Raw genomic sequence first — 26,723 nt, 5'->3', positions numbered from 1 at the left:
TTGTGCTGATGTAAAGTAAACATGTGGGAAATGTTATTTATTAAGTTTTTTGTGTGCCGTATCTCTGTGATTTAAGGACATAAAAATTCAAATTTGGAAAATTGCGAAATTTTTGCCAAATTTCCATTTTTTTCACAAATAAACGCAAGTTATATGAATGAAATTTTACCACTAACATGAAGTACAATATGTCACGAGAAAACACCGGGTCCATGGAAGCGTTTCAGAGTTATAACCTCATAAAGGGACAGTGGTCAGAATTGTAAAAATTGGCCCGGTCATGAACGTGCAAACCACCCTTGGGGCTTAAGTACCCTTAACTACTGCCGTTAAAAGGCGAATCGGCGGTCATTAAGGGGTTAAATCACAGTGCCGTTAGCTGTGGAAAAAGTAAATGGCGCCCCCCAGACTCAGATTTTCTCAGCGGTCTCGGCTGCTGGGGGTAACCGAGACCCCAGAGAACATGATTTGGGTCCGTGTTTACTGACCCCGAGGTTGCGATCGCCGTTATTAATAGTATAATGGCAACTGCAAAAAAATAACAAAACGCGATTTTACATTTACTTTCTCTCCTCTGATGTGATCAGACATCAGAGAGGAGAGAAATAGGGTCCCCGGGTCCTCCGATGCCCCCCAAGTTACCTTATGTACCTGTTCAGTGTTCCCCCGGTCCCCCTCCTTCCTCCGGCAGAAAGAAAATGGCGGGTGCATTTTTATTAGCCCCAAAGTCCTAGAATTTATCGTCCACCAAGTAAACCTATATGCCCGACAATACATTTCCCAAAAACCCACTGCCTTTCATTCCCGTTCCTGGATCCCCATAAATGTCACCGAAATGAAAAATTTTTTTAGGCCTTACCCTGAATATGGGTTTAGCAAAAAAAAACACACTCCGCTCTTACTGGGCAACAAAAGCTATCCACACCACCCCTGTTTTTGCAGCCGTCATGTCTCGAGTTTGTTACGAAGCCTTGACGAGATTCCTCCACTTCAGTGAAAATTCCTTAGCCCCCCCCCAAGAACTGACCCCAACTATGATCGGCTAAATAAATTGAGACCCCTAATTTCCCTCCTACAAACTTAATTTTTAAATTCCTATACCCCAGAGAAAAATGTGGCAGTCAACGAGTCCTTGATGAGCTACAAGGGCTGTCTGTCATTCCACCAATTTATCCCCTCCAAGCGTGCCAAATACGGAATCAAATTATACAAAACTTGTGAGAGCTCATCAGGGTACACTTCCACCTTCCTAATTTTTGAAGGTAGGGACCGCCAAATAAACCCTCCCAAACTGCCCCCAGACAATTGGCATCCCAGGCAAAATTGTCTGGGAGCTAATGACACCCTTTCTAAATCAAGGGTACCATGTGTATATGGACAACTATTACACAAGCGTCCCCCTATATAAATCCCTCCACGCTGCAAATACAGAGGCCTGTGGGACAGTCATGAAAAACCAATGGGGTTTTCCGTCACAGTTGGTGTCCAGATGTTTGGAGAAGGGGGCATCATTCTTACTCGCAAGTGACCAACTTCTTGCAATGAAGTGGAATGACATGAAGGACGTCTACATGCTAACCACACTGCATGCCGACACTACTGTGATGGTCAGAGAGAAGGGTGCCACCAGGGACAAGGAAAAACCGGTCTGCGTCACAGACAATAATAAATTTATGGGTGGCGTTGACTTATCAGACCAGGTTCTGCAACCATACCTGGTCAAGCGGAAGATCAGGGCCTGGTACAAAAAGGTGGCAATCTACATTATCCAAACTCACATACAACAGCTTTGTCCTGGATAAAAAAAATCCCAATGACCCCTTACATTCCTCCAATTTCAGAAAAAAATTGAGGGCCTCATGTTTGAGTCAGTGGCATCGGGGGAAGCCTTCGAGTGAGGATTCACAGAGACTTGCAGAGTGCCATTTTCCTCACCCAGTCCCTGTCACTCCCACCCAAAGGTATCCTCAAAAACGATGCCGGGTTTGCAGGAAGCATGGCAAACGGAGTGATTCCCAGTACTATTGCCCCACATGCCCATCCCAGCCAGGCCTTTGTATCTTCTTTGTATCTTTGTATCTCCCCCTGTTTTGAGACCTACCACACCTCTTACAGTTATTAGGTTTTTTTTTTTTCCAATTTTTATTTTCTGCTTAGTGACCCCAGTAGAGTAGTTTGTAACAAGTAATAGAGAATATTTTCATTAGTAGATCCCATTTTACCCCATTTCACAAATAATTCCAGGACTTGATCAATCCCATATCAAACTACTATTCCAACAAATACTCATCCACGTACCCACTTCTGTGCACCCCAGAGCATGGACCCCACAAATGTTCTTGAAAAGTCAGGTCATCTGAAAATTTAATTCTAGGACTTTTTTGACCATTTATCTAACTTTGACTGTTTTTGCAACTGTCTTGCTACACAACTTTTGTTTTCCATTTATGTTACTTATATTTATGTTGGTGATACAGGCATGATTATTTTATTGGAGGATTTCTAAAAATGAGGAAGTTCCGTACTTATACACTATGGGCTTTACTGTATGGTTCTTGCCAAGCCCCGGGTACCAGACAATGCTTTACAGATTCTGTAGGGGATTGGTTGTTTTGTGCATATAGCGGTTCTGACCTTGGCGGGTGGGAGCTTTTTTTGGTGCACCACGTCTATTGGCACATAGTCTCTCATATAGGGATTGATGGAGCTAAAAGGACGTTGTATGACCAGTCTCTGAAAGTGTCTGCCATTCTAGCCCTGCTGGTGTTATTTCATCTTTGGCACAAACTCAGTTTTGCTACTGAGTTGGCTGCATTTTCCTCCACATTTTGCCCTTCATTCCAGTACAGTTTATTCCTGCTACAATATATGCAAATGCGGGACAACTGTTAGCAAGAACAAATTTTATAATCAACCATTGTATTTTTAGGAGCATGCCTCCCTCTGTGAGTAATAATTCCTGAAAGGATTTTCAAATAAAGACAAATTTGTCCCATTGTCCCCCTTCCTGTCTGAGCACTGCAGTTTGTCCAAACAGAACTTTTTGACTACATATGGGATATCGCCATGCTCATAAGAAAGTGGGTAACAAATTGTGGGGTCCACTTTTTGGTGTAATCTCTGACAAAAATGATAAATTCAGGTCTAAAACAAGATTTTTGTGAATATGACGACCTAATGTTATCAAATTCTGTGTCGTACCTGTGGGTTCAAATTGCTCAATATACCCCTGTATAAAATCTTTGAGGGGTGTAGTTTCCAAAATGGGGTCAGTTTTAGGGGGTTTCTGCTGTTTAGGCACATGTCCAAACCCGACATGGCATCCGCTCTCACAATTTTGAGATTAAAAGTCAAACGGCGCTCCTTCCCTTCCGAGTTCTGCCATGCACCCATGTAACCAGAGGTTTACCCCTACATATGGGGTATCAGCATACTCGGGACAAATTGCTCAACAACTTTTCGGGTCCAATTCCTCTTTCTACCCTTGGTAAAATAAAAAATTGGGGGTGAAAAGATCATTTTTTGTGGAAAAAAATGATTTTTTTTACTTTTACGGATCTAGGTTCTAAACTTCTGTGAAGCACTTTGGGATTCAAAGTGCTCACCACTAGTGATGAGAATGTATACTCGTTGCTCTGGTTTCCCCGAGCTTGCTCGGGTGGTTTACAAGTATTTGGAAGTGCTCAGAGATTTAGTTTGTCTCTGCAGCTGCATGATTTGCGGCTACATGACAGCCTGAATACATGTGAGGAAAGCCTGTTTGTTAGGGAATTCCCACATGTATTCAGGCTGTCAAGTAGCTGCAAATCATGCAGCTGCGGCAACAGAAACTAAACCTCCAAGCACTTCCAAATACTCTGAGATCACCCGAGTACGCTCTGGGAAACCTGAGCAAAGAGTATATTCGCTCATCACTACTCACCACACAACTTGAAAAGTTCCTTAGGGGCATCAGGGGTTCTCCATACACGGCATGGCATCCGATCTCAATTCCAGCAAATTCTGAGTTAAAAAAGTCAAACGGCGCTCCTTCCCTTCCGAGCTCTGCATGTGCCCAAACAGTGGTTTACCCCTACATATGGGGTATCAGCGTATTCAGGAGAAATTGCACAACAAATTTTGTAGTTCATTTTCTCTTTTAACACTTGTAAAAATAAAAAAAATGGTTCTAAAGTAATTTTTTTGTAAAAAAAAAGTTAAATGTTAATTTTTTAATTCCACATTCCACATTCAGTTCCTGTGAAGCACGTACAGGGTTAATAAACTTCTTGAATGTGGTTTTGAGCACCTTAAGGGGTGAAGTATTTAGAATGGTGTCACTTTTGAGTATTTCCTGTCATAGAGGCCCCTCCAAGTCACTTCAAATGTGTTTTCCCTAAAAAAAAATGGCTTTGTAAATTTTGTTGGAAAAATGAGAAATAACTGGTCAAATTTTGACCCTTATAACTTCATAACAAAAAAAAAATAAGGTTAAAAGTGGTGCAGATGTAAAGTAGACGTGTGGGAAATGTTTTTTAAGTATTTTGTATGGTATCTTAACCCCTTCCTGACATCAGACGTACTATCCCGTCCATGGGACCAGGGCCCCTATGCCCATGGACGGGATAGTACGTCTACCGCGATCAGCGGCGCCCACGTGATGAGCGCCACTGATCGCGGCCGGGTGTCAGCTGATTATCACAGCTGACACCCGACACTTTAACCCCTTACACACCGCGATCAAACATGATCGCGGTGTACCGGGGGTTAAAGGGAAGCATCGGCAGGGAGGGGGCTCCCTCCGTGCTTCCCTGAGCCCCCCACGGCAGCGCAATGTGCAGCGCTGCTGCCGGGGGCTCCTTTCCTGCAGGCCCCCGAATCCAAGATGGCGACGGGGGCCTTCGGGGGCTTGCAGGAAGCTGGCTTCCTCAGTGCCTGCAAAGCGCAGGCATGAGGAAGCCTTGTGCACTGCCTGTAACAGATCGCTGATCTGTCACAGTGATCTGTGATGTGACAGATCAGCGATCTGTCACAGAACAGTGATGTCCCACCTGGGACTATTTAATAAAGTAAAAAAAAATTAAAAAAAAGTGTTAAAATAATTTTAAAAAAATCGCCAAATAAATTACAAAAAAAAAAAATATTCCCCCAAATAAATCCATTTTTTGAAAATAAAAAAAAAAACAATAAAAGTACACATATTAGGTATCGCCGTGTCCGTAACGACCCGCCCTATAAAACTGTCCCATTAGTTAACCCCTTTAGCGAACCCCTTAAAAAATAAAAATAAAAAACGAAGCAAAAAATGATTTATTATCATACCGCCAAACAAAAAGTGTAATAACGCGCGATCAAAAAGACGCATATAAATATCCATGGTACCGCTGAAAACGTCATCTTGTCCCGCAAAAAACGAGCTGCCACACTGCATCATCAGCGAAAAAATAAAAGTTATAGCTCGCAGAATAAAGCGATGCAAAAATAATTATTTTTTATATAAAATAGTTTTCATTGCATAAAACCGACAAAACATAAAAAAACGACCTAAATGAGGTATCGCTGTAACCGTACTGACCCGAAGAATAAAACCGCTTTATCAATTTTACCGCACGCGGAACGGTGTAAACGCACCCCCCCAAAAGAAATTCATGAAACGCTGGTTTTTTGTTCATTCTGCGTCCCAGAAATCGGAATAAAAAACGATCAAAAAATGTCACGTGCCCGAAAATGGTACCAATAAAAACGTCAACTCGTCCCACAAAAAATAAGACCTCACATAACTCGGTGGGTCAAAATACGGAAAAATTATAGCTCTCAATATGTGGTGATGCAAAAACTATTTTTACAATAAAAAGCGTCTTTTAGCGTGCGACAGCCGCCAAACATAAAAACCGCCATAAATAGTAAATCAAACCCCCCGTTATCACCCCCTTAGTTAGGGAAAAATAATAAAATTAAAAAAAGTATTTATTTCCATTTTTCCATTACGGTTAGGGTTAGGGTAGGGTTAGGGCTGAGATTAGGGTTAGGGGTGTGTTGGGATTCAGGTTGGAGTTAAAATTGGGGGTTTCCACTATTTGGGCACATCAGGGGCTCTCCAAATGCAACATGGCGTCTGATTTCAATTCCAGCCAATTCTGAGTTGAAAAAGTCAAATGGTGCTCCTTCCCTTCCAAGATCTGCCATGCGCCCAAACAATGTTTTACCCGCACATGTAGGGTATCAGCCTACTCAGGACAAATTGCAAAACAATTTTTGGGGTCCAATTTCTCCTGTTACTCTTGGGAAAATAAAAAATTGGGGGCAAAAATATCATTTTTGTGGAAAAAAATGATTTTTTTATTTTCACGTCCGAGCGTTATAAACTTCTGTGAAGCACTTGGGGGTTCAAAGTGCTCACCACACATCTAGATAAGTTCCGTGGGGGGTCTAGTGTCCAAAATGGGGTCACTTGTGGGGAGTTTCAATAGTTTAGGTACATCAGGGGCTCTCCAAACGCACATGACACCCGCAGACCATTCCATCAAAGTCTGCATTCCAAAACGTCACTGCTTCCCTTCCGAGCCCCGACGTGTGTCCATACAGTAGTTTTCTCCCACATATGGGGTGTCAGCGTACTCATGACAAATTGGACAACAACTTTTGGGGTCCAATTTCTCCTGTTCCCTTGGGAAAATGAAAAAATTGGGGACTAATTGATCATGTTTGTGGAAAAAATACGATTTTTTTATTTTCATGCCCGGGCATTGTAAACTTCTGTGAAGTCCTTGGGGGTTCAAAGTGCTCACCACACATCTAGATAAGTTCCTTAGGGGGTCTAGTTTTCAAAATGGGGTCATTTGTGGGGCGTTTCCACTGTTTAGGTACATTAGGGGCTCTCCAAAGGCAACATGACACCCGCAGACCATTCCATCAAAGTCTGCATTCCAAAACGTCACTACTTCCCTTCCGAGCCCCGACGTGTGTCCATACAGTAGTTTTCTCCCACATATGGGGCGTCAGCGTACTCAGGACAAATTGGACAACAACTTTTGGGGTTCAATTTCTCCTGTTACTCTTGGGAAAATAAAAAAATTGGGGACTAATTGATCATGTTTGTGGAAAAAATACGATTTTTTTATTTTCATGCCCGGGCATTATAAACTTCTGTGAAGCCCTTGGGGGGTTCAAAGTGCTCACCTCACATCTAGATAAGTTCCTTAGGGGGTCTAGTTTTCAAAATGGGGTCATTTGTGGGGAGTTTCCACTGTTTAGGTACATTAGGGGCTCTCCAAAGGCAACATGACACCCGCAGACCATTCCATCAAAGTCTGCATTCCAAAACGTCACTACTTCCCTTCCGAGCCCCGACGTGTGCCCATACAGTAGTTTTCTCCCACATATGGGGGATCAGCATACTCAGGACAAATTGGACAACAACTTTTGGGGTCCACTTTCTCCTGGTACCCTTGGGAAAATAAAAAAATGGTGACTAAAAATCATGTTTGTGGAAAAAATACGATTTTTTTTCACGCCCGGGCGTTATAAACTTCTGTGAAGCACTAGGGGGTTCAAAGTGCTCACCACACATCTAGATAAGTTCCTTGGGGGGTCTAGTTTACAAAATGGAGTCATTTGTGGGGGGTTTCCACTGTTTAGGTACATCAGGGGTTTTCCAATCGCGACATGGTGTCCGATCTCAATTCCAGCCAAAAACGTCAAATGGCGCTGCTTCCCTTCCGAGCTCTGCCATGCGCCCAAATAGTGGTTTACCCCCACATGTGGGGTATCAGCCTACTCAGGACAAATTGCACAATAACTTTTAGGGTCCTGTTACCCTTGGAAAAATAAGAATTGAGGGTGAAACGATCATTTTTGTGGAAAAAAATATGATTTTTTAATTGTACGGCTTTATGTTATAAACTTCTGTGAAGCCCTTGGGGGTTCAAAGTTCTCACCACACATTCTAGATAGGTTCCTTAGGGGGTCTAGTTTCCAAAATGGTGTCATTTGCGGGGGGTTTCCACTGTTTTGGTACATCAGGGGTTTTCCAATCGCGACATGATGTCTGATCTCAATTCCAGCCAAAAACGTCAAATGGCGCTGCTTCCCTTCCGAGCTCTGCCATGCGCCCAAATAGTGGTTTACCCCCACATGTGGGGTATCAGCGTACTCAGGACAAATTGCACAATAACTTTTAGGGTCCTGTTACCCTTGGGAAAATAAAAATTGTTGTGAAAAGATAATTTTTGTGGAAAAAATATGATTTTTTAATTGTACCGCTGTACGTTATAAACTTCTGTAAAGCCCTTGTGGGTTCAAAGTTCTCACCACATATCTAGATAAGTTCCTTGGGGGGTCTAGTTTCCAAAATGGGGTCACTTGTAGGGGGGTTTCCACTGTTTAGGTACATCAGGGACTCTCCAAACGTGACATGGCGTCCGATCTGAATTTCAGACAATTTTGCATTGAAAAAGTCAAACGGCGCTCCTTCCATTCTGAGCTCTGCCATGCGCCGAAACAGTCATTCCCCCCCACATATCAGGACAAATTGCACAATAACTTTTGCAGTCCAATTTCTCCTGTTACCCTTGGTAAAATAAAAAAAATTGAACCTGAAGTACTTTTTTTGTGAAAAAAAGTTAGATGTTCATTTTTTTTTAAATATTCAAAAAAATTCCTGTGACGCACCTAAAGGGTTAATTATCTTCTTGAGTGTGGTTTTGAGCACCTTAAGGGGTGCAGTTTTTAGAATGGTGTCACTTTTGGGTATTTTCTATCATATAGACCCCTCAAAGTGGCTTCAAATGTGATGTGGTCCGTAAAAATAAAATGGTGTTGTAAAAATGAGAAATCGCTGGTCAACTTTTAACCCTTATAACTTCCTAACAAAAAAAAATTTTGGTTACAAAATTGTGCTGATGTAAAGTGAACATGTGGGAAATGTTAGTTATCAAGTTTTTTGGGTGTCATATCTCTGTGATTTAAGGGCATAAAAATTCAAAGTTGGAAAATTGCGATATTTTCAAAATTTTCGCCAAATTTCCATTTTTCTCACAAATAAACGCAAGTTATTTGAATTAAATTTTACGACTAACATGAAGTACAATATGTCACGAGAAAACAATGTCAGAATCACCGGGATCCATGGAAGCGTTCCAGAGTTATGACCTCATAAAGGTACAGTGGTCAGAATTGTAAAAATTGGCCCGGTCATGAACGTGCAAACCACCCTTGGGGGTGAAGGGGTTAAGGGCATAAAAAATAACAGTTTGAAAATTGCAAAAATTTTCAAAATTTGTCTTTTTTTTTGCAAATAAACGCAAGTCAAATCGAAGAAATTTTACCACTAACATGAATTACAATATGTCACAAGAAAGCATTCTCTAAATCAATGGAATCCGTTGAAGCGTTCCAGAGTCATATTAAGTGACACTGGTCAGAATTATAAAATTTGGCCCTGTCATGAAGATGAAAACAGGCTCAGGGTGTGAAGGGGTTAAGTTAAGTCAGGAACACAGCACTTGTATATTGAGATGATCATATAAATCATAATCCCCATAAGTGAGTAGTGGCGAGGTAAACCCTCCAACATAACAACCCAAGATTTTATTTCTAGGCCAAATCTGCCCACAATAATCACAAGTGAAGTAAATATCTTTGATTGTCAAGCAGCAATGGAATGATGTGAATGGGGTGTGATATTAAATCTACATACTAATTTTATGATTAAATCATTTTATAGGTCACTTTTTCACAGTACACAAATGTTGTCATATTTGGTGTACCACACATGGTAAGTACCGTAATCTACTTTTAATTAAATTTGGTTTTGTACACTAAAAAGAAAATCGTACACTTCTCATTGTCTATCTACAGTGCTGCTTAAAAGTTTGAGATCCTTTCCTCATTTTATAGATTTATGAATACATTAGACCTAGAACTACACCTAGTGCTCATGTGTCATAATGTCCCACGGTCATTGGCACCAACATCGCTGGAAAGGGGCTGGTGCAGGAGGTATCTGCTATTTTTATTATAGACAAGGGGGAATATAGAATTTATCAAAGGTTTGTCTGAGTAGTGGACACTCCTTTCCGACATTATAAGCAGCTGTATCTAGAAAAAACTGATATGGCAGTCTGACTGGCAGATATAATAATAATTTTTATGTATGTGATAATGTGCATCTGAAGGTGAGGAAATTTTCTAAAATGAAATTAGCATTGTACCAATTTGTCATCCATTAGACCAAAAAGGCAACAATAGGAAGAAACTTATACATATAGCTGGAGGTTACTGGCACCACCTAAGCGTAGTAATCAGAGTCAATATTTAGTGTATTGCAAATTAGAGAAATAATAATCTTTATATAGCTCCAACATATTCCGCAGCGCTTTACAGTTTATCAGTTCCAAAACACAAGTCATAAGTATCAATGTTAAGGCTGTGTGCCCACGTAAGCATTTTTAAGTGTTTTTACCTGCAAAAACGCTAAAAAATCGCTTAAAAGAAGCATCCTATTCATTTTAATGCATTTTGCACTTTTTGTGCATATTGATGCATTTTTTTCCCATGAAAAAAACGCATCGCGGTAAAAAACGCAGCATGCTCATTAATTTTGCGGAAAAGTCAGCGTTTTTAGCTATTTTCTATGAGACTAAGAACACACGGAAAAAAACGCATAAAAACGCTTGGAAAAATCACGCGTTTTCTGGGAAGGAGTCCGGTTTTCATGCAGAAATTTTCTACATACGTGGGCACATAGCCTCAAAATACAATAATTAAAGCAAAATCAGACGACCCTGCTCATGAGAGCTTACAATCTACAATGAGGGGGGGGATACAAAGTACAGGTGTATTTACAATGGTGTATTTACAGTGATGGTGCAGCCATCTTGAGGGAGTGAGGGATAGATGGAGATAGTGAATGTGCTACACACGCACACTTACACATAAAATGACTTTGATTAGTGAACGTGATAGGCTGCTCTGAACAAATGCGTTTTGAGGGAGCGCCTAAAACTATGCAACTTGTGGATAGTCCTAATTTCTTTGAGTACAACACTCCAGAGGATTGGCGCAGCGCGGGAGAAGTCTTGGGAGTGGGAGGTACTGATTAGCGCAGAGGTTAGTTGAAAGTCGTTTGTAGAACGCAGCGGTCAGTTAAGCCGATAGACAGAAATGAGGGAGATGTAGGGGGGTGCTGCACTGTGGAGAGCTTTGTGGGTGAGAACAAGTACTTTGAATTGGATCCTATAATGATTGGGCAGCCAGTGTAAGGACTGGCGAAGAGTGATTAGCTAGATGGATGACCCTGGCTGCTGCATTAAGTATGGACTGGAGAGGGGAAAGTCAAGTAACGGGGAGGCCAATTAAGGCCGGTTTCACATTTGCGGTTGTGTCTGCAGTGTTTGATGCGTTCATTCGCATGCGTCGTGTTTTCCTATCTTTTAATAATAATAATAATAATAATAATCTTTATTTTTATATAGCGCTAACATATTCCGCAGCGCTTTACAGTTTTGCACACATTTTCATCACTGTCCCCGATGAGGCTCACAATCTAAATTCCCTATCAGTATGTCTTTAGAGTGTGGGAGGAAACCGGAGTACCCGGAGGAAACCCACGCAAACACGGGGAGAACATACAAACTCCTTGCAGATGTTGTCCTTGGTGGGATTCGAACCCAGGACCCCAGCGCTGCAAGGCTGCAGTGCTAACCACTGAGCCACCGTGCTGCCCTAAGTCTTTTACATTGTGGACGCAGGTACATGCGTTTGCATGCGTTCGCCCGCGTTTGCTTACGCATTTGTCGTTTCGGGGTGTGCGGCGGGGCTCGGCTAACATAACATGTTTCAATTTTGGAGGCGTCAAATTGCCTCAGCCATATGCATGCGGACGCTTGCGGAAAGAGTGTGTCTAAACAACGCATTAGTCTATGGGAATGCATGCGTATGCAAGCACATGCGTTTGCTTGCGTTTGTGTACGCATGTATTCTGAGTAAACATGTCCAGGAACTGGTTTTAGCCACCCGCCACACAAGGATGTACAAAAAGAGGGTGTGGGCACTGGAAGTCCAGTACTCTCCAGACTGTGGAAGATATCTGTGAAGACTCTGAATTTACCAAAATGTGAGTATACAAGCTAATGTCTGTCTGTCTGTTTTTTCTCTCTGCAGTCTGTACTCATTTCTGTCTTTCTTGCAGCATTCATCACCATATCACCATGGCCTCAAGTCCAGAGCACAGGACAGGAGTCTGAAGTGAGTACATTTGCTCTAGTGATTGGTAAGTATTCACTGTCACTATACATGTGGAAAAATCATGTATTTTGTTTTACAGAACACTTCAACAGGTGCAGAGGAGCAGGAGAAGCAGACTCAGGCCCAAGTTCCGGCCGGTGGCATGACAGCGTGTAATTTTTTTTTTTTCTTGACTGTTTTTTCTCTTTTTTTAATTGTTTTCTATTTCCAACATTAATGTCTTTCTTTAATTTCTAGGTTCCACAATGGGAGGAGGACTACCTGGACAACGACCTCCTGATCACATTAGTGGAGACGCGAGTTGCGTTATGGGACATCCGGGAGTAGCAGCACTCAGACAACGTGGTGATTTGGCGGCTGTGGAATGAAGGTGGGCCGAGCGATGATGGATGACTGGGACAACGCCACAAGTCAGAAAGGACTGTAAAATTAGTAGAGAAAGCTACTGACCAAAAGACTCAGGGATCACTACACACAATACAAGTTTTATTGGTAACAGATGGACACAAAACCATATAAAACATTTAAAAGTCATGGTGCAAATAATAAGTACAAAAAAGATACAAACACCAATGGAATGCATATCAGCCATATAATGGCCCAAAAGGGCTGAAATTACAAAGATTAAATCCTGCCTGCAATAGTCCCTATCAATACCACTCACATGAGGGAGCTTGTGGAGTGCCCGACGCGTGTCGCCACCGCAAGGTGGCTTCGTCAGGGGCTTGCGGTGGCGACACGTGTCGGGCACTCCACAAGCTCCCCCATGTGAGTTCTTAGCCTCTCAATATCTTTCCAGGCATGATTGTATAGTCACTGCACATGTGTTTTTACCCTTTTGTCAATTTACTTTGCTCTCACATATAGGGGTGAGTCTTGTTGGCTCTATTATGAGCCTTTGTGCTTTGCATGTGTCATTTTATGACTTTTAAATGTTTTTATATGGTTTTGTGTCCATCTGTTACCAATAAAACTTGTATTGTGTGTAGTGATCCCTGCGTCTTTTGGTCAGTAGCTTTCTCTACTAATTTTACAGTTCTTGTTTATACTCACTTCAGGTGAATCCTCATTTTCTGTTTAGTGGTGCCTTCCTGGTTTTCTCATTATACAAGTCAGAAAGGAATTTCATAAGTATTGCAATGTGGTCTGATGTGGCAGTGAACCTGTAAAGCCGGGATGTGATAAACTCCTGCAAGTTTCTCACATCACACACGGTTGTGTGATCCTGGCCTAAAGTGCATTGTTTAACAATTTTTTTCCCCCTTCACAGTGAACAATGTCCGAACCCGTTGGCGTTCGATGAAGAATCGCTTCAATAAGGACCTGAGACAGGAGATCCAAGTTTGCAGTGGTGCTGCAGCAATGATACGGAAATATAAATATCACCGGATGCTGGCTTTCCTGAGGCCTGTCCTTGCTCAGAGAGCGTAAGTATTTTTGTGTTGTATTCCATTGTGCTGTTTTCCCTAATCTGAATTTTTTTTCCCACAGGATTTGGCACTTGTACAATTGTTATTTTTTGGTAGTAATGTTTTTTTTTTCTTTTCACAGAACCTGGAGCAGCACGCTCGAACCTGGATCATCCTCTGGAGCGGTCCCTCATTGATGAGGGACTGCTCCGAGGCTGTTCGCACAGGCTCGGAGCAGTCCCAGCCATCCACCAGCGATGAAGCAAGTGGGCCAGCGTTACAGGCTGGAGAACAGGCAGCTGGTCCATCCGGTGTTCCCCTGTCCCTGGCCTCTGCCTTTTTTTTGTTTTTCGGTTCTTCCCGCCAGTGGCAGAAGGCCTCGGACAGGACACTCATGCCTGAGTTTATTCACTTGAGCTTGGTCTTCCAGAGTAGCCTGAAGGCGGTGGGAGATGGACTGGAAAGTGATTTGAACCATATTGACACACTTTTCCAGGTTGTCATCCAACGCCTTGACCGTCTGCAAGCCGACCTCCCGAGACCAGCACACCATTTTTTTTACTGCGATCGAGCGGGGTATGTCGGAACACCTTACGCCTGATTTCCAGCTGAGCATGATGCAGGCCTGCACTGCTGCCTACGTTCAGTCTGTGCAACAGACTCGGTACTTCCAGCAGCCACAGGTGGTATTTCCATCGGTGCCACCACTAACACGTTTTACCTCAATACCGAGTTCTGCTGCATACCACTGTACAGCCACCACCATAGAGAGCAAGAAATAATTCAGCTTACCCTCTCCATGGAACACGTTCCAAATTCCACAGAGTTTAAGCACGGATTCACGTCTCTGCCAGACGTCTTGCAAATGCATTGAAGAAAAGAAAGAATCCAGCTCCAAAGCAGGGCTGTGGAGTCGGTAAGCCAAACCTGCGACTCCGACTCCTCAATTTTCCTTACACCGACTCCAACTCCGACTCCACGACTCTGACTCCCACATATATTGCTTATATTTAAGTGAAAAATTTATTGTAGTACAATGTGAACATCAGACATTTAATCATTTCTATGATCCAATAATCAAGATGTTTAGATAGAACATAATATCTATTTATTGGAATACAACTTTAGAACACAAAAACTGTAATAAATTGTAAATATGTAATACACTGTATACATGTACATGTATACGGTACAGACCAAAGTTTGGACACACCTTCTCATTCAAAGAGTTTTCTTTATTTTCATGACTATGAAAATTGTAGATTCATTCTGAAGGCATCAAAACAATGAATTAACACATGTGGAATTAATTCCAGATTCTTCAAAGTAGCCACCTTTTGCTTTGATTACTGCTTTGCACCCTCTTGGCAGAGCAATGCCTGTCCAGGGCGTCCTTTTGGGCATCTATGAGGTGTACCTGACTGCTGCTAAAAAAAAGGAGTGTTAGTCTGTGTGCTATCCGGCTTTCATTCTTTTTGGTACAGATATGATATGGATAGACAGATATGGATATATAGATAGAGCAGATTTCTAATCTGCTTTTGCTATTGATAACATTATCTATGAGCTCAAAAACCTTTCAGGTGATGCGGTTTTTTAAAAAGCTGATCTGCTTTTGCAACTGAAAAACGTATCCTCAAAAAACGCAGGAAAAACGCTGTGTGTGAATGTAGCCTTAGATCAGGAATAGAACAGTCATTTATAGGACATTTCATAACTTTCCCAAATTCCTATGAAAAAATATTCAGCATATTCTGCATTGAACTACTGTACCCAATTTATTATATATTTTAGGAGTCGGAGTCGGTCCATTTTATACCGACTCCAACTCCGACTCCACCAAAATGAGCACCGACTCCGACTCCACAGTCCTGCTCCAAAGTATAAAATCAATTTCCTTTATTTGATTTCATGAATAAAAAACTATTATTTGGTACAAAAAGGCCGTGGAGCATGCTATTGCCGGATGTATCAGTGAAAAAGAGTGCCTGTTTGCAACTGAACGCGTTTCGAACACCCACGTGTTCTTAGACTCAGTTGATAGAGAGCAGGTAAGAAGGCTAGTTATACAAAATATACAACAGGTGTTTGGAACAGACTAAAATCACAAGTGAAATAACAATTACAAATCAAATAAAATAAAACTGGACTGACGAATTAACAATTATCAAAAAAACACACAAATGCAAAATGCACATATGCATAACATTAGTAATGCAGCATTAATTCTCTTTTAAGGTTTAGACCCAGTGGAACATGTGTATTTAACCTGTAGATCCAAAAAGCTTCCTTATCTCTGAGTTTTCTCTCTCTGTTTCTACCTCTTGGATCCGCAGTAATTTGCTCTATCGCAAAAAACTTGAAAATCGATGCTTGTCTATTGTGAATAGTAACAAAATGGTTAGACAAATTAGAAATATTGCGAGTGGTCGGATTTCACTATATCATAAAAATGTTCTCTGATTCTATTTTTTAATTTACGGGTAGTATATCCCACATATAATAATTTGCATTCAATGCATTCCATGATATAAATTATATGATCAGAGTTGCAATTCAAACATTGTTTTATTTTGTAAATTTTTTCATTTTTGCTGTCCGAGAAAGTTAGAGTTTTTTTAGAATGCACACAGGTTTTACAAGGGAAATGCCCACACTTTTAAAAACCTGTGGTGGACAACCAATGAGAAGAATTCAAATTTTTATTTTTTTGAGAATTATAAAAACTCGGAGACAGACGGTTTCCCAAGGTGGGTGCACGTCTGGCTACTATTTTTATACCATTTTTCAAGATGACATCCATTGTCACATCATCTCTTAAAATGTTCAAATTGTGATGTACAATTTGAGAGATGGCTCTAAAATTAGAACTGTACGTGAGAGTCAAAACTGGTTGTTTCAAAGTGAGATCAATATTGGTAGCATTATTATTAGATGTACAAATAGTAGGATTTATTAAATTTTTTCTAGATCTCATATCTGCAATGCAAAAGCTCGATTAATTGTCCAATTAGGGTATTTCCTTTTAGTTAAACTTTTTCTGCTACAATTGTTCTCTGACTGAAAAGAAAGAACACTGCTGCAATTGCGCTTAGCTCTTAAAGTCTCTCCCAAAGGGATCGACTTGATTGTATGAAAGGGATGGAAACTCTGTGCTTGCAAAATGGTATTGCCTGTGGTTGGCTTACGGTATGTGCAACTAATAATGTCATGGTTTGGAATACCAGATAAATGAAGATCCAAAAAATTGATGGATTTGTTATAAAAAAAATAGTGAATTTAAGATTTAGTGGATTGTTATTAATGTAATCAAAAAATGAAACAATCTTGGTGACATCATCACTCCAAATAATCAAAAGGTCATTGATATATCTGGAATACCATTGTATGGAGGCAAAAAAAGGATTATTCACATTAAAAATATATAAATGTTCCCACCAAGACATTACCAAATTTGCCACCGATGGAGAGAACTTGGCCCCCATAGAAACACCACTATTCTGGAGATAAAATTTTCTGTTAAAAAGAAAATAGTTATGAGTTAGCAGAACCAACAAAACAGTGATAATGTAGTTTTTCAGAAGAATAATTAGAACTGAGAGTCCTCAGTGGTTGATACCTTTTAATGGCTAACTGAAAAGATGGTAACAAATTGCAAGCTTTCGAGACTACGCAGGTCTCTTCATCAGGCTAGACTAATACAAAATCTGAAGGATCACATATTTAACCCCTTAGCGACAGAGCCAGTTTGCAGCTTAATGACCAGGCCAATTTTTACAATTCTGACCACTGTCCCTTTATGAGGTTATAACTCTGGAACGCTTTAATGGATCCCGCTGATTCTGAGACTGTTTTTTCATGACATATTGTACTTCATGTTAGTGGTAAAATTTCTTCGATAAGTCTTGTGTTTATTTATGAAAAAAACGGAAATATGGCGAAAATTTTGAAAATTTTGCAATTTTAAAACTTTAAATTTTTATGCCCTTAAATCAGAGAGATGTGTCACAAAAATTTCTTAATAAATAACATTTCCCACATGTCTGCTTTACATCACCACAATTTTGGAAGCAAAATTTTCTTTTCTTAGGAAGTTATAAGGGTTAAAAGTTAACCAGCAATTTCTCATTTTTACAACAAAATTTACAAAACCATTTTTTTTTAGGGACCACATCATATTTAAAGTCATTTTGAGGGGTGTACATGACAGAAAATACCCAAAAGTGGCACCATTCTAAAAACTAGACCCCTCAAGTTGCTCAAAACCACATTCAAGAAGTTTATTAACCCTTTAAGTGCTTCACAGGAACTAAAGCAATGTGGAAGGAAAAAATTAATATTTAACTTTTTTTTGCAAAAAATTTACTTCAGAGCCAATTTTTTTTATTTTCACGAGTGTTAAAAGAGAGAATCAACCACAAAATTTGTTGTACAATTTCTCCTGAATACGGGGGTAAACCACTTTTTCAGCACACGGCAGAGCTCGCAAGGGATGGAGCACCGTTTGACTTTTTCAACGCAGAATTGGCTGGAATTGAGATCGAATGCCATGTTTCGTTCGGAGAGCCCTTAATGTGCCTAAACAGTGGAAACCTCCAACAAGTGACCCCATTTTGGAAACTAGACCCCCCAAGAAACTTATCTAGATGTGTGGTGAGCACTTTGAACCTTCAAGTGCTTCACAGAAGTTTATAACGTAGAGCCGTGAAAATAAGAAATCCATTTTTTTTCCACAAAAATGATCTTTTCGCCCCCAAATTTTTATTTTTACAAGGGTAACAGGAGAAATCATACCCCCACAGTTATTGTGCGATTTGTCCTGAGTACGCTGATACCCCATATGTGGGGGGAACCACTGTTTGGGTGCATGGGAGAACTTGGAAGGGAAGGAGTGCCATTTTGGAATGCAGACTTTGATGGAATGGTCTGTGGGCGTCAATGTGCGTTTGCAGAGCCCCTGATGGGCCTAAACAGTGGAAACCCCCCACAAGTGACCCCATTTTGGAAATTAGACCCCCTAAGGAACTTATCTAGATGTGTGGTGAGCACTTTGAACCCCCAAGCGCTTCACAGAAGTTTATAAACGCAGAGCCGTGAAAATAAAGTTTTTTATTTACACAAAAGTGATTTTTTTAGACCCAATTTTTAGACCCCCAAAGTTGGTAAATAGTGGAAACCCCTCAATTCTTGCTCCATCCCTAACCCCAACACACCCCTAACCCTAATCCCAACCCTAACCTTAATCCCAACTCTAATCCCTAATCCTAATTCTAATCCTAGTTCGCCCTAACCCTAATTCTAACCCTAGCCCTAACCCTAGCCCAACCCTAACCCTAGCCCAACCCTAACCCTATCCCTAATGGAAAACTGAAAAAAAAAATATTTTCTTTATTTCGTCATGTTGGCCTAACTAAGGGGGTGATAAACGGGGGGGTTATGTACTATTTTGTTTATTTTGATCATGATGATAGTTTATCATCGTGATCAAAATGAATGAATGGAATCTGCCAGCCGGAGCCGGCAGATTCCCGACGGGCGCACTGCGCATGCGCCCACCATTTTCCCCGGATCCAAGATGGCAGCGCCCACCGGAGGACGTCGGCGGGACACAGGACCACCAGGAGGGGACAGAGGACCACGGAGAGGTACCGGGGGGGATCGGGCACCCTCTCTTTCTCTCCTCTGATGTGCGATCACATCAGAGGAAAGAGAAATTAAATGTAAAATTGCGGCTTTTTTTTTTGCGGTCGCCGTTATAGGGTTAATAACGGCGATCGCAAAAGCGGGGTTGGTAAAAACCGACCGATTCATGTTCTCTGGGGTCTCGGCTACCCCCGGCATCCGAGACCCCGGAGAAAATCTGACACTGGGGGGCGCTATTCACTTTCTCCACAGCGCCGTGAATTAACAGCGCTGTGGTTTATGTACCCTTAATTACCGCCATTAAAAGGCGTATCGGCGGTCGTTAAGGGGTTATACACAAGACAGCACATAAATAACTCAATAGATAAGACAAGTGATGTGAAGCGGAATAGTCATTATGTGAGAGCGAAAAGCATAAATATTGGAGCAGTTCATAGATAAGCAGTGAGAAGGTTTTATTGCCCTCTGATTGCCGGTCTGGTTCTGTGTTGTGATGACCTCAGAAGGTCTGAGGAGCAAATTCCTTAATTGATGTAAAAAGACATAAATCCATGCGACACTTTAATACCTGCACTGAATGTGTCGAAAGTTTTCATAAATTTGTACTCGGAGATTCTTCTCTCTCTCTGAGACTTGAAGTTACCTTTTAATTCAAGTAATTTAATGTCCATCATGATATGACCAGGGATACAAAAATGTTTTGCCACAGGTAGATCCATTCTTTTTTCTCTTATTGTGTGGCGATGAGAATTCATCCTTGTTCTCAGTTTTTGCCCAGTCTCCCCCACATACAGACCCCCAGTTGGACATTTAGTACAAATAATTAAGTACACCACATTAGATGTGATGTGTAGTTTTTCAATGAGTCAGAATAAGTACTGAAATTATCAAGAAGAAACCGAACTGCCATAATGGCTATTTTGTGTGGGATACAAGTATACAGTGAAATGACATCACATGTAAGCCAAATCCAACAAGAATTCCATTTAACATTTTGAAACATAGACAGGTCATCTCTCGAGTCCTTCAAATAGCCCAGTACCCTTTTGGACCAAAGGTTGTAAAGCTGTGTCAAGCCACTCACCAAGATGTTCGTTTAAAAAACCAATTCCAGAAACTATGGGACGCATAGGTGGAGGGAAAATGTTTTTATGCATCTTAGGTAAACCATGTAATATTGGAATAATTGGATTTTCTATGAACAAATAATCAGCTTGAGATTTAGTAAAAAACCTTGCAAAAAACCTTCATCAATGATATTTTTACATTTGTCCGCAAAGATAGCAGTAGGATCAGACCACCACCATGCCCAGTCCTGCCGCACACCGCTACAGTGCTAGCACCATGCCGGGTGCTGCTAAAACCCACTCCACCACTACGCCGAGTCCTGCACAGCCATCCACCACCACCACCATGTCAAGTCCTGCTCCTGCACGGCCGTCCACCACCATGCCGAGTCCTGCTCCTGCACGGCCATCCACCGACATCTCCATGCCGGTTGTGGAAACTACACACCTGTCCACCGATACCACCATGCCGGTTGTGGAAACTACACGCCCGTCCACCGCCACCACCATGCCGGTTACGGAACCCACCACTCCCACCCTCCCAAGGTGACGAAGAAGCCAGCAACCAACCCATGGAAAATGCAATAAGAAAAGATGGGAAACGAGACGTGAAAAAAGAACTATCGTACTACCTCCACCCTCACCTCTCTGTGTCTGTCTTGTCCAATTTGTCTCTCCCTTCCAATGTCTCTCCCGTCCCATGCTTCCACTCCTAATATGTCTACTTCCATCCTTGACCTCCCAGACCCCACACATTTCATTGGCCCTTCCCCTGGAACCCTTCATGGTCCACACCAAGCCAATCCTCCCATCTCCACACCAGTATTTTTTTTTTTTTTTAAATAAAATTGTGTTGTTTTTCCCTTATCACTGCTTGTTCTTTGTCTCTTTCATCACCGGCAACACACACCGTGCTGTCTACACACAGTGTTTTTTTGCCACCTCATAACTCCATGACACACAATCTGCTCATTCTTTTCTTTCTTTGATTTATACTGCAGCTTTGCATCTGGTGTCTTTCATGGAGCTATGAGGTGGCAAAAACACAAAGAGGACTGAAAATCCTCAAAAAAAATTAATACAGCACAAAGGGTCAGGGGTCAGCAATGCTCACCTGCCTAGGTGTCAGCACTAGTGCACTCAGGATGCTGGGTTTTCTGCATCCTGAGTGCACTGGTTCTAACACATAGGCAGGTGAGTAAAGATATGAGGTGGATGAGCTCCATCATCTCTTCAGTATTCATTAACTTATTGGACTATAGATAAATTCAGACTGAAGGAGACGAAGGAGCTAATGAGAAGTCACCTACCATAGCACTGACAGAGAGAACCGTTGTAGTATAAAGTATGGGTGACATAACCCAATCTGCATGAGACAGGGAGTGGACAGGTGTTTCACTAGAGTTGTTTTATTGTCAGCAAACATTAAAGGTACATTTTAACATTCCAGGTCCATAACATTATATAAAATTACAAGAACATTTTGCTAAATCATTTCATCTTGCCATGCCACACGTCCAATATCAGAAACACAAATTAGACCGCAAATGTATCTCTCATTTGGGCAACTTCCCTTGTCCTCAGAGGGTGATGATGGTAATCTAGCAACGGGTTACAAACAGGTTCATCAAGTTCAACGTTTGGTCGCTCTTTAGCCATTATGTAGTTGTGGAGAACCACACACGCCTTGACCATCTCATCGACTGTCTCAGAGTTGAGATTAATTGCTGTTCCTAAAATGCGCCATTTTGAGACAAGCATACCAAAGGCACACTCAACAGTTCTTCGTGCCCTGTTCAGTCGGTAATTAAAAATCCTTTTTGTGTGGTTCAAGTCCCGACTGGAGTATGGTTTCCCTAGGTTTCCACACATCTGAAAGGCATCATCCCCAACCACAACATATGACATTGGCGGGCCTTCAGTGTTGGGAAGAGGTTGTGGCAGGGGGAAATTAAAATTATTCCCATACAACGTTGACCCATGTTTGAGTTTTTAAATGTCTGGGAGTCATTGCAATGGCCAGAAGAATCAATGTCCATGGCGACAAACCTACAGTCCACAGCTGCAATGGCAATGAGCACTATGGAAAAATATTTTTTATAATTAACTAGCTGAAGAGCCCAGCGCTGCCCGGGCATAGTAACTAACTACAGTTAGTTATAACAAATTATAATGATTATATCTATATATACTACCCTGTTATGATTGAGTCACCGTAGGAGGCAAAAACAGAAATGCTAGCTAAGTCCAGAAAACCAGAGAAGTTGGCAGCTATCGGATTGCAGACCCCTGAACCTATCAACACAACTAGCAGTAGCCGTGGGGGGTTCCTACGATGCCCTAGACCCCTCGATCACAGCTGGAGAATTACATAGGCTTAAAGAAAGAAAGGGGAAATTTAAACTGCCCCAGAGCAGACCCCAAAGCAATAGGCAGCCCCCAACATATAATGACGGTGAAGCAAGATGTAAACACTAACACAGACAGAAAGATAGACTGAGCAAAGAGGGGCCCAAGCTAACTAGATAGAAAAGGACAGGAAGGCTGCTGTCTGCAATCCGTGAAAAACCCTATGAAAATAAGAGCCAACAGACTGACAGTGAAAAAGGCCCTGAAGACGCTAGGCTTCAAAAAAGCTATGTCAGTACTCAGGAATATTCTGAAGACAGCAACAGGCAAAAGGAGATTCAGCTCACCCCAGCAGAGAATGGCAGTATCCAGAAAAGCAAGGAAAACAAAAACAAACACAAATGCTAACAGGCAAAGCAAAAAACTTAGCTTTAGAGGAGCAGGAATCAGACTGGTGTCCTAGAAGTCCACAGAGAAATCACCCGCAGGGCAGAAGGGCTTCGGCAGCCTTATATCCAGTCCGTGACTCCACTCAGCCAGTCATCCTCATTAGGCTCAGGTGCCTGATAATCAGGCTCATTACCTTCCTTTACCAGAATAGGGAGTTCACCAGACCTCAGTGATGAAGGGGAAAATGAACTCACAACAGTACCTCCCCCTTGAGGAGGGGTCACCAAACCCTCAACCACGCCACCAGGGTGATCAGGGTGAGCCCGATGAAAGGCACGCACCAATCTTTTGGCATGAATATCAGAGGCAGAGACCCAGGAATTATCCTCCTGACCATAACCCTTCCACTTAACCAAATACTGGAGTCTCCGTCTAGCCAAACGGGAATCCAGTATTTTCTCTACCTCATATTCCATGTTACCTTCAACCAATACAGGGTCTGGAGGTGCCACCCCAGGAACAACTGGTTCAACAAACCTCTTCAACAAGGACTTATGAAACACATTATGGATTTTAAATGTGACAGGAAGAGCCAAACGAAAAGAGACCGGATTAATAATCTCCAAAATCTTGTAAGGTCCAATAAATCTAGGCTTAAACTTAGGAGAAGCCACCTTCATAGCAATATTTTTTGATGATAACCACACCATATCACCAATCTTAAACTGGGGACCAATGGTCCTATGTCGATTGGAAAACCGTTGGGCCTTTTCCTGGGAGAGAGATAACTTATCCACCACTTGGTCCCAGATCTGGTGCATTCTCTCCACCACAGTGTCAACACCTGGGCAGGCAGAAGGCTCCACCTGCCCTGAAGAAAATCGAGGATGAAACCCAAAGTTACAAAAAAAAGGTGACATCAAAGTGGCAGAACTAGCTCTATTATTTAAAGCAAATTCGGCCAAGGGCAAAAATGAAACCCAATCATCCTGATCAGCGGAAATAAAACATCTCAAATACGACTCCAAGGTCTGATTTGTTCTCTCTGTCTGCCCATTGGTCTGAGGGTGAAAAGCAGAGGAGAAGGACAACTGAATTCCCAGCTTGGAACAGAAAGTCCTCCAAAATCTAGACACAAACTGAACTCCTCTGTCAGATACAATGTTCTCAGGAATCCCGTGTAAGCGAACCACCTGTTGCAAAAACAGGGGCACCAACTCAGAGGAAGATGGCAACTTAGGGAGTGGTACAAGATGAACCATCTTAGAGAACCTATCACAAATCACCCAAATAACAGTCATTCTTTGAGAGACCGGCATATCAGAGATGAAATCCATTGAAATATGGGTCCATGGCCTCCTGGGGACCGGCAAAGGCATCAACAACCCACTAGAGATTTAGACAAGGAGCAAGTCCCACAGGACTGCACAAAATTCCTGACATCATGAGACAAGGTGGGCCACCAAAAAGAGCGACTCACCAGATCTCTGGTACCAAAAATACCTGGATGACCAGCCAATGCAGAGCAATGAACTTCAGACATCACTCTCTTCTTCCACTGGTCAGGAACATACAACTTTCCACTGGGACAACGCTCAGGTTTGTCCTCCTGGAACTCTTGCAGAGCAAGTCTCAAATCGGGCGAGATGGCAGAAAGAACTACCCCTTCGCCTAAGATGGTAGCAGGCTTGGTCACCACAGGAGAATCGGGAAAGAAACTCCTAGAGAGGGCGTCTGCCTTGACATTCTTAGTTCCAGGAACAAAAGAGACCACAAAATCAAAACGTGTAAAAAAACAAGGCCCACCTAGCCTGTCTAGGGTTCAAGCGTTTAGCCGACTCTAGGTAAATCAAATTCTTGTGGTCAGTGAGGACCACAACTTGATGTTTAGCTCCCTCCAACCACTGTCTCCACTCCTCAAATGCCCATTTCATGGCCAACAGTTCCCGATTCCCCACATCATAGTTACGTTCAGATGGAGAGAACTTTCGGGAAAAGAAAGCACAGGGATTCATTTTAGATGTTACAGGATCCTTTTGGGACAAAACAGCTCCTGCACCAATCTCAGAAGCATCCACCTCTACCTGGAACGGGAGTGAGACATCAGGTTGCCGCAAAACCGGGGCGGAGGTAAATCTTCGCTTCAGCTCCTGAAAGGAAGCAACAGCCTCCGGAGACCAATTCAACACATCAGCACCCTTCTTAGTCAGATCAGTCAATGGCTTGGCAATACTAGAAAATTTTGCTATAAATTGCCGATAAAAATTAGCAAAACCCAAAAACTTCTGGAGGGCCTTCAAAGAAGTGGGCTGAACCCAATCATAAATGGCCTGTACCTTGGCCGGGTCCATTTCAATAGTTGACGGAGACAAAATAAATCCCAAAAATGAAATCCTCTGTACTCCAAAAAGGCATTTCGATCCTTTGACATACAGGGAATTCTCCCTCAAGATCCAGAACACAGTCCGAATATGTTCCAGATGAGAATCCCAATCCTTGGAGAAGATCAAAATATCATCCAGATAGATAATCAAAAATTTATCGACATAGTCTCGGAAAATATCATTCATGAAGCACTGGAAGACAGAAGGGGCATTAGTGAGCCCAAAAGGCATCACCAGGTACTCAAAATGTCCCTCCGGAGTATTAAACGCCGTCTTCCATTCATCCCCCTGCTTAATGCGGATAAGATTATACGCCCCCCTGAGGTCAAGCTTGGTAAACCAGCAAGCACCTCTAACTCTAGAGAATAGATCCGAAATCGGGGTAACGGATACTGATATTTAATAGTAATTTTATTGAGGGCACGATAATCCATACAAGACCTTAAAGAACCATCCTTTTTGGCCACAAAAAAAAACCGGCACCTAAGGGTGAAGAGGATGGTCTAATATGACCCTTCTCCAACGCCTCCTTAATATAGGACCGCATAGCCTCGTGCTCGGGTACAGATAAATTGAAGAGCCGACCCTTAGGAAATTTACACCCCGGGCTTAGTTCAATTGCACAGTCATAACTCCTATGAGGAGGCAAGGACGCAGACTCATTCTCACTAAATACATCATAAAAGTCCGCCAAATAGTCAGGAACATCATGCGACTGAGGAGAGGTGGAAAAAACGGAGCCTCACTAAAGGCACACCGACAACCCCAACTCACCACAGACACAGATTTCCAATCCAAAACTGGATTATGAATTTGCAACCAGGGAAACCCCAGAACAATGGCATCATGCAGACCATGCAACACCAAAAATCTGCAATTTTCTTGATGGTCTGGGGCAACCCGCATGACCACCTGGGTCCAAAACTGAGGTTTATTTTTAGCCAAAGGAGTAGCATCAATCCCCCTCAAAGGGATAGGCGTCTGCAGAGGTGTCATCGGAAATCCACAACGTTTAGCAAAATCCAAGTCCATTAGGTTTAGCGCTGTTCCCGAATCCACAAAAGCCTTGGCGGAAAATGTGGACAGGGAGCAGATCAGAGTAATTGCCAGAAGAAACTTAGGTTGAACACCACCAACAGAAAACCTGTGTGCAAAGCGTTTCTCTCGTTTAGGACAAACAGAAATAATATGCGAGGCATCTCCACAGAAAAAACACAGCTTATTACGCCTTCTGAACTCCTGACGTTGCGCCTTAG

At 42.1% G+C, this 26,723-nt stretch overlaps 1 protein-coding gene across 2 annotated transcripts in view; it reads left to right on the top strand.

The window, feature by feature from the left end:
• ATPSCKMT (ATP synthase c subunit lysine N-methyltransferase) overlaps positions 1-26,723 on the top strand; it is a 248,618-nt gene that overhangs the window by 145,508 nt on the left and 76,387 nt on the right. Inside the window, exon 4 of one of the 2 annotated variants that reach the window (XM_073555713.1) lies at positions 9,704-9,754. The exons of the other annotated variant lie outside the window; for it this stretch is intronic. Within the exon in view, the coding sequence (XP_073411814.1) occupies positions 9,704-9,754 (51 nt within the window). The remainder of the gene's footprint in view (positions 1-9,703; positions 9,755-26,723) is intronic. 2 annotated transcript variants of the gene reach the window in all.

Source organism: Dendrobates tinctorius, unplaced genomic scaffold (assembly GCF_039654945.1).
Source record: "Dendrobates tinctorius isolate UK_male_01 unplaced genomic scaffold, ASM3965494v1 ptg000229l, whole genome shotgun sequence".
NCBI classification, from domain to species: Eukaryota; Metazoa; Chordata; class Amphibia; order Anura; family Dendrobatidae; genus Dendrobates; species Dendrobates tinctorius.
The sequence above is the reverse complement of the archived record's forward strand: the minus strand, read 5'-3'. Positions and strand labels throughout refer to the sequence as shown.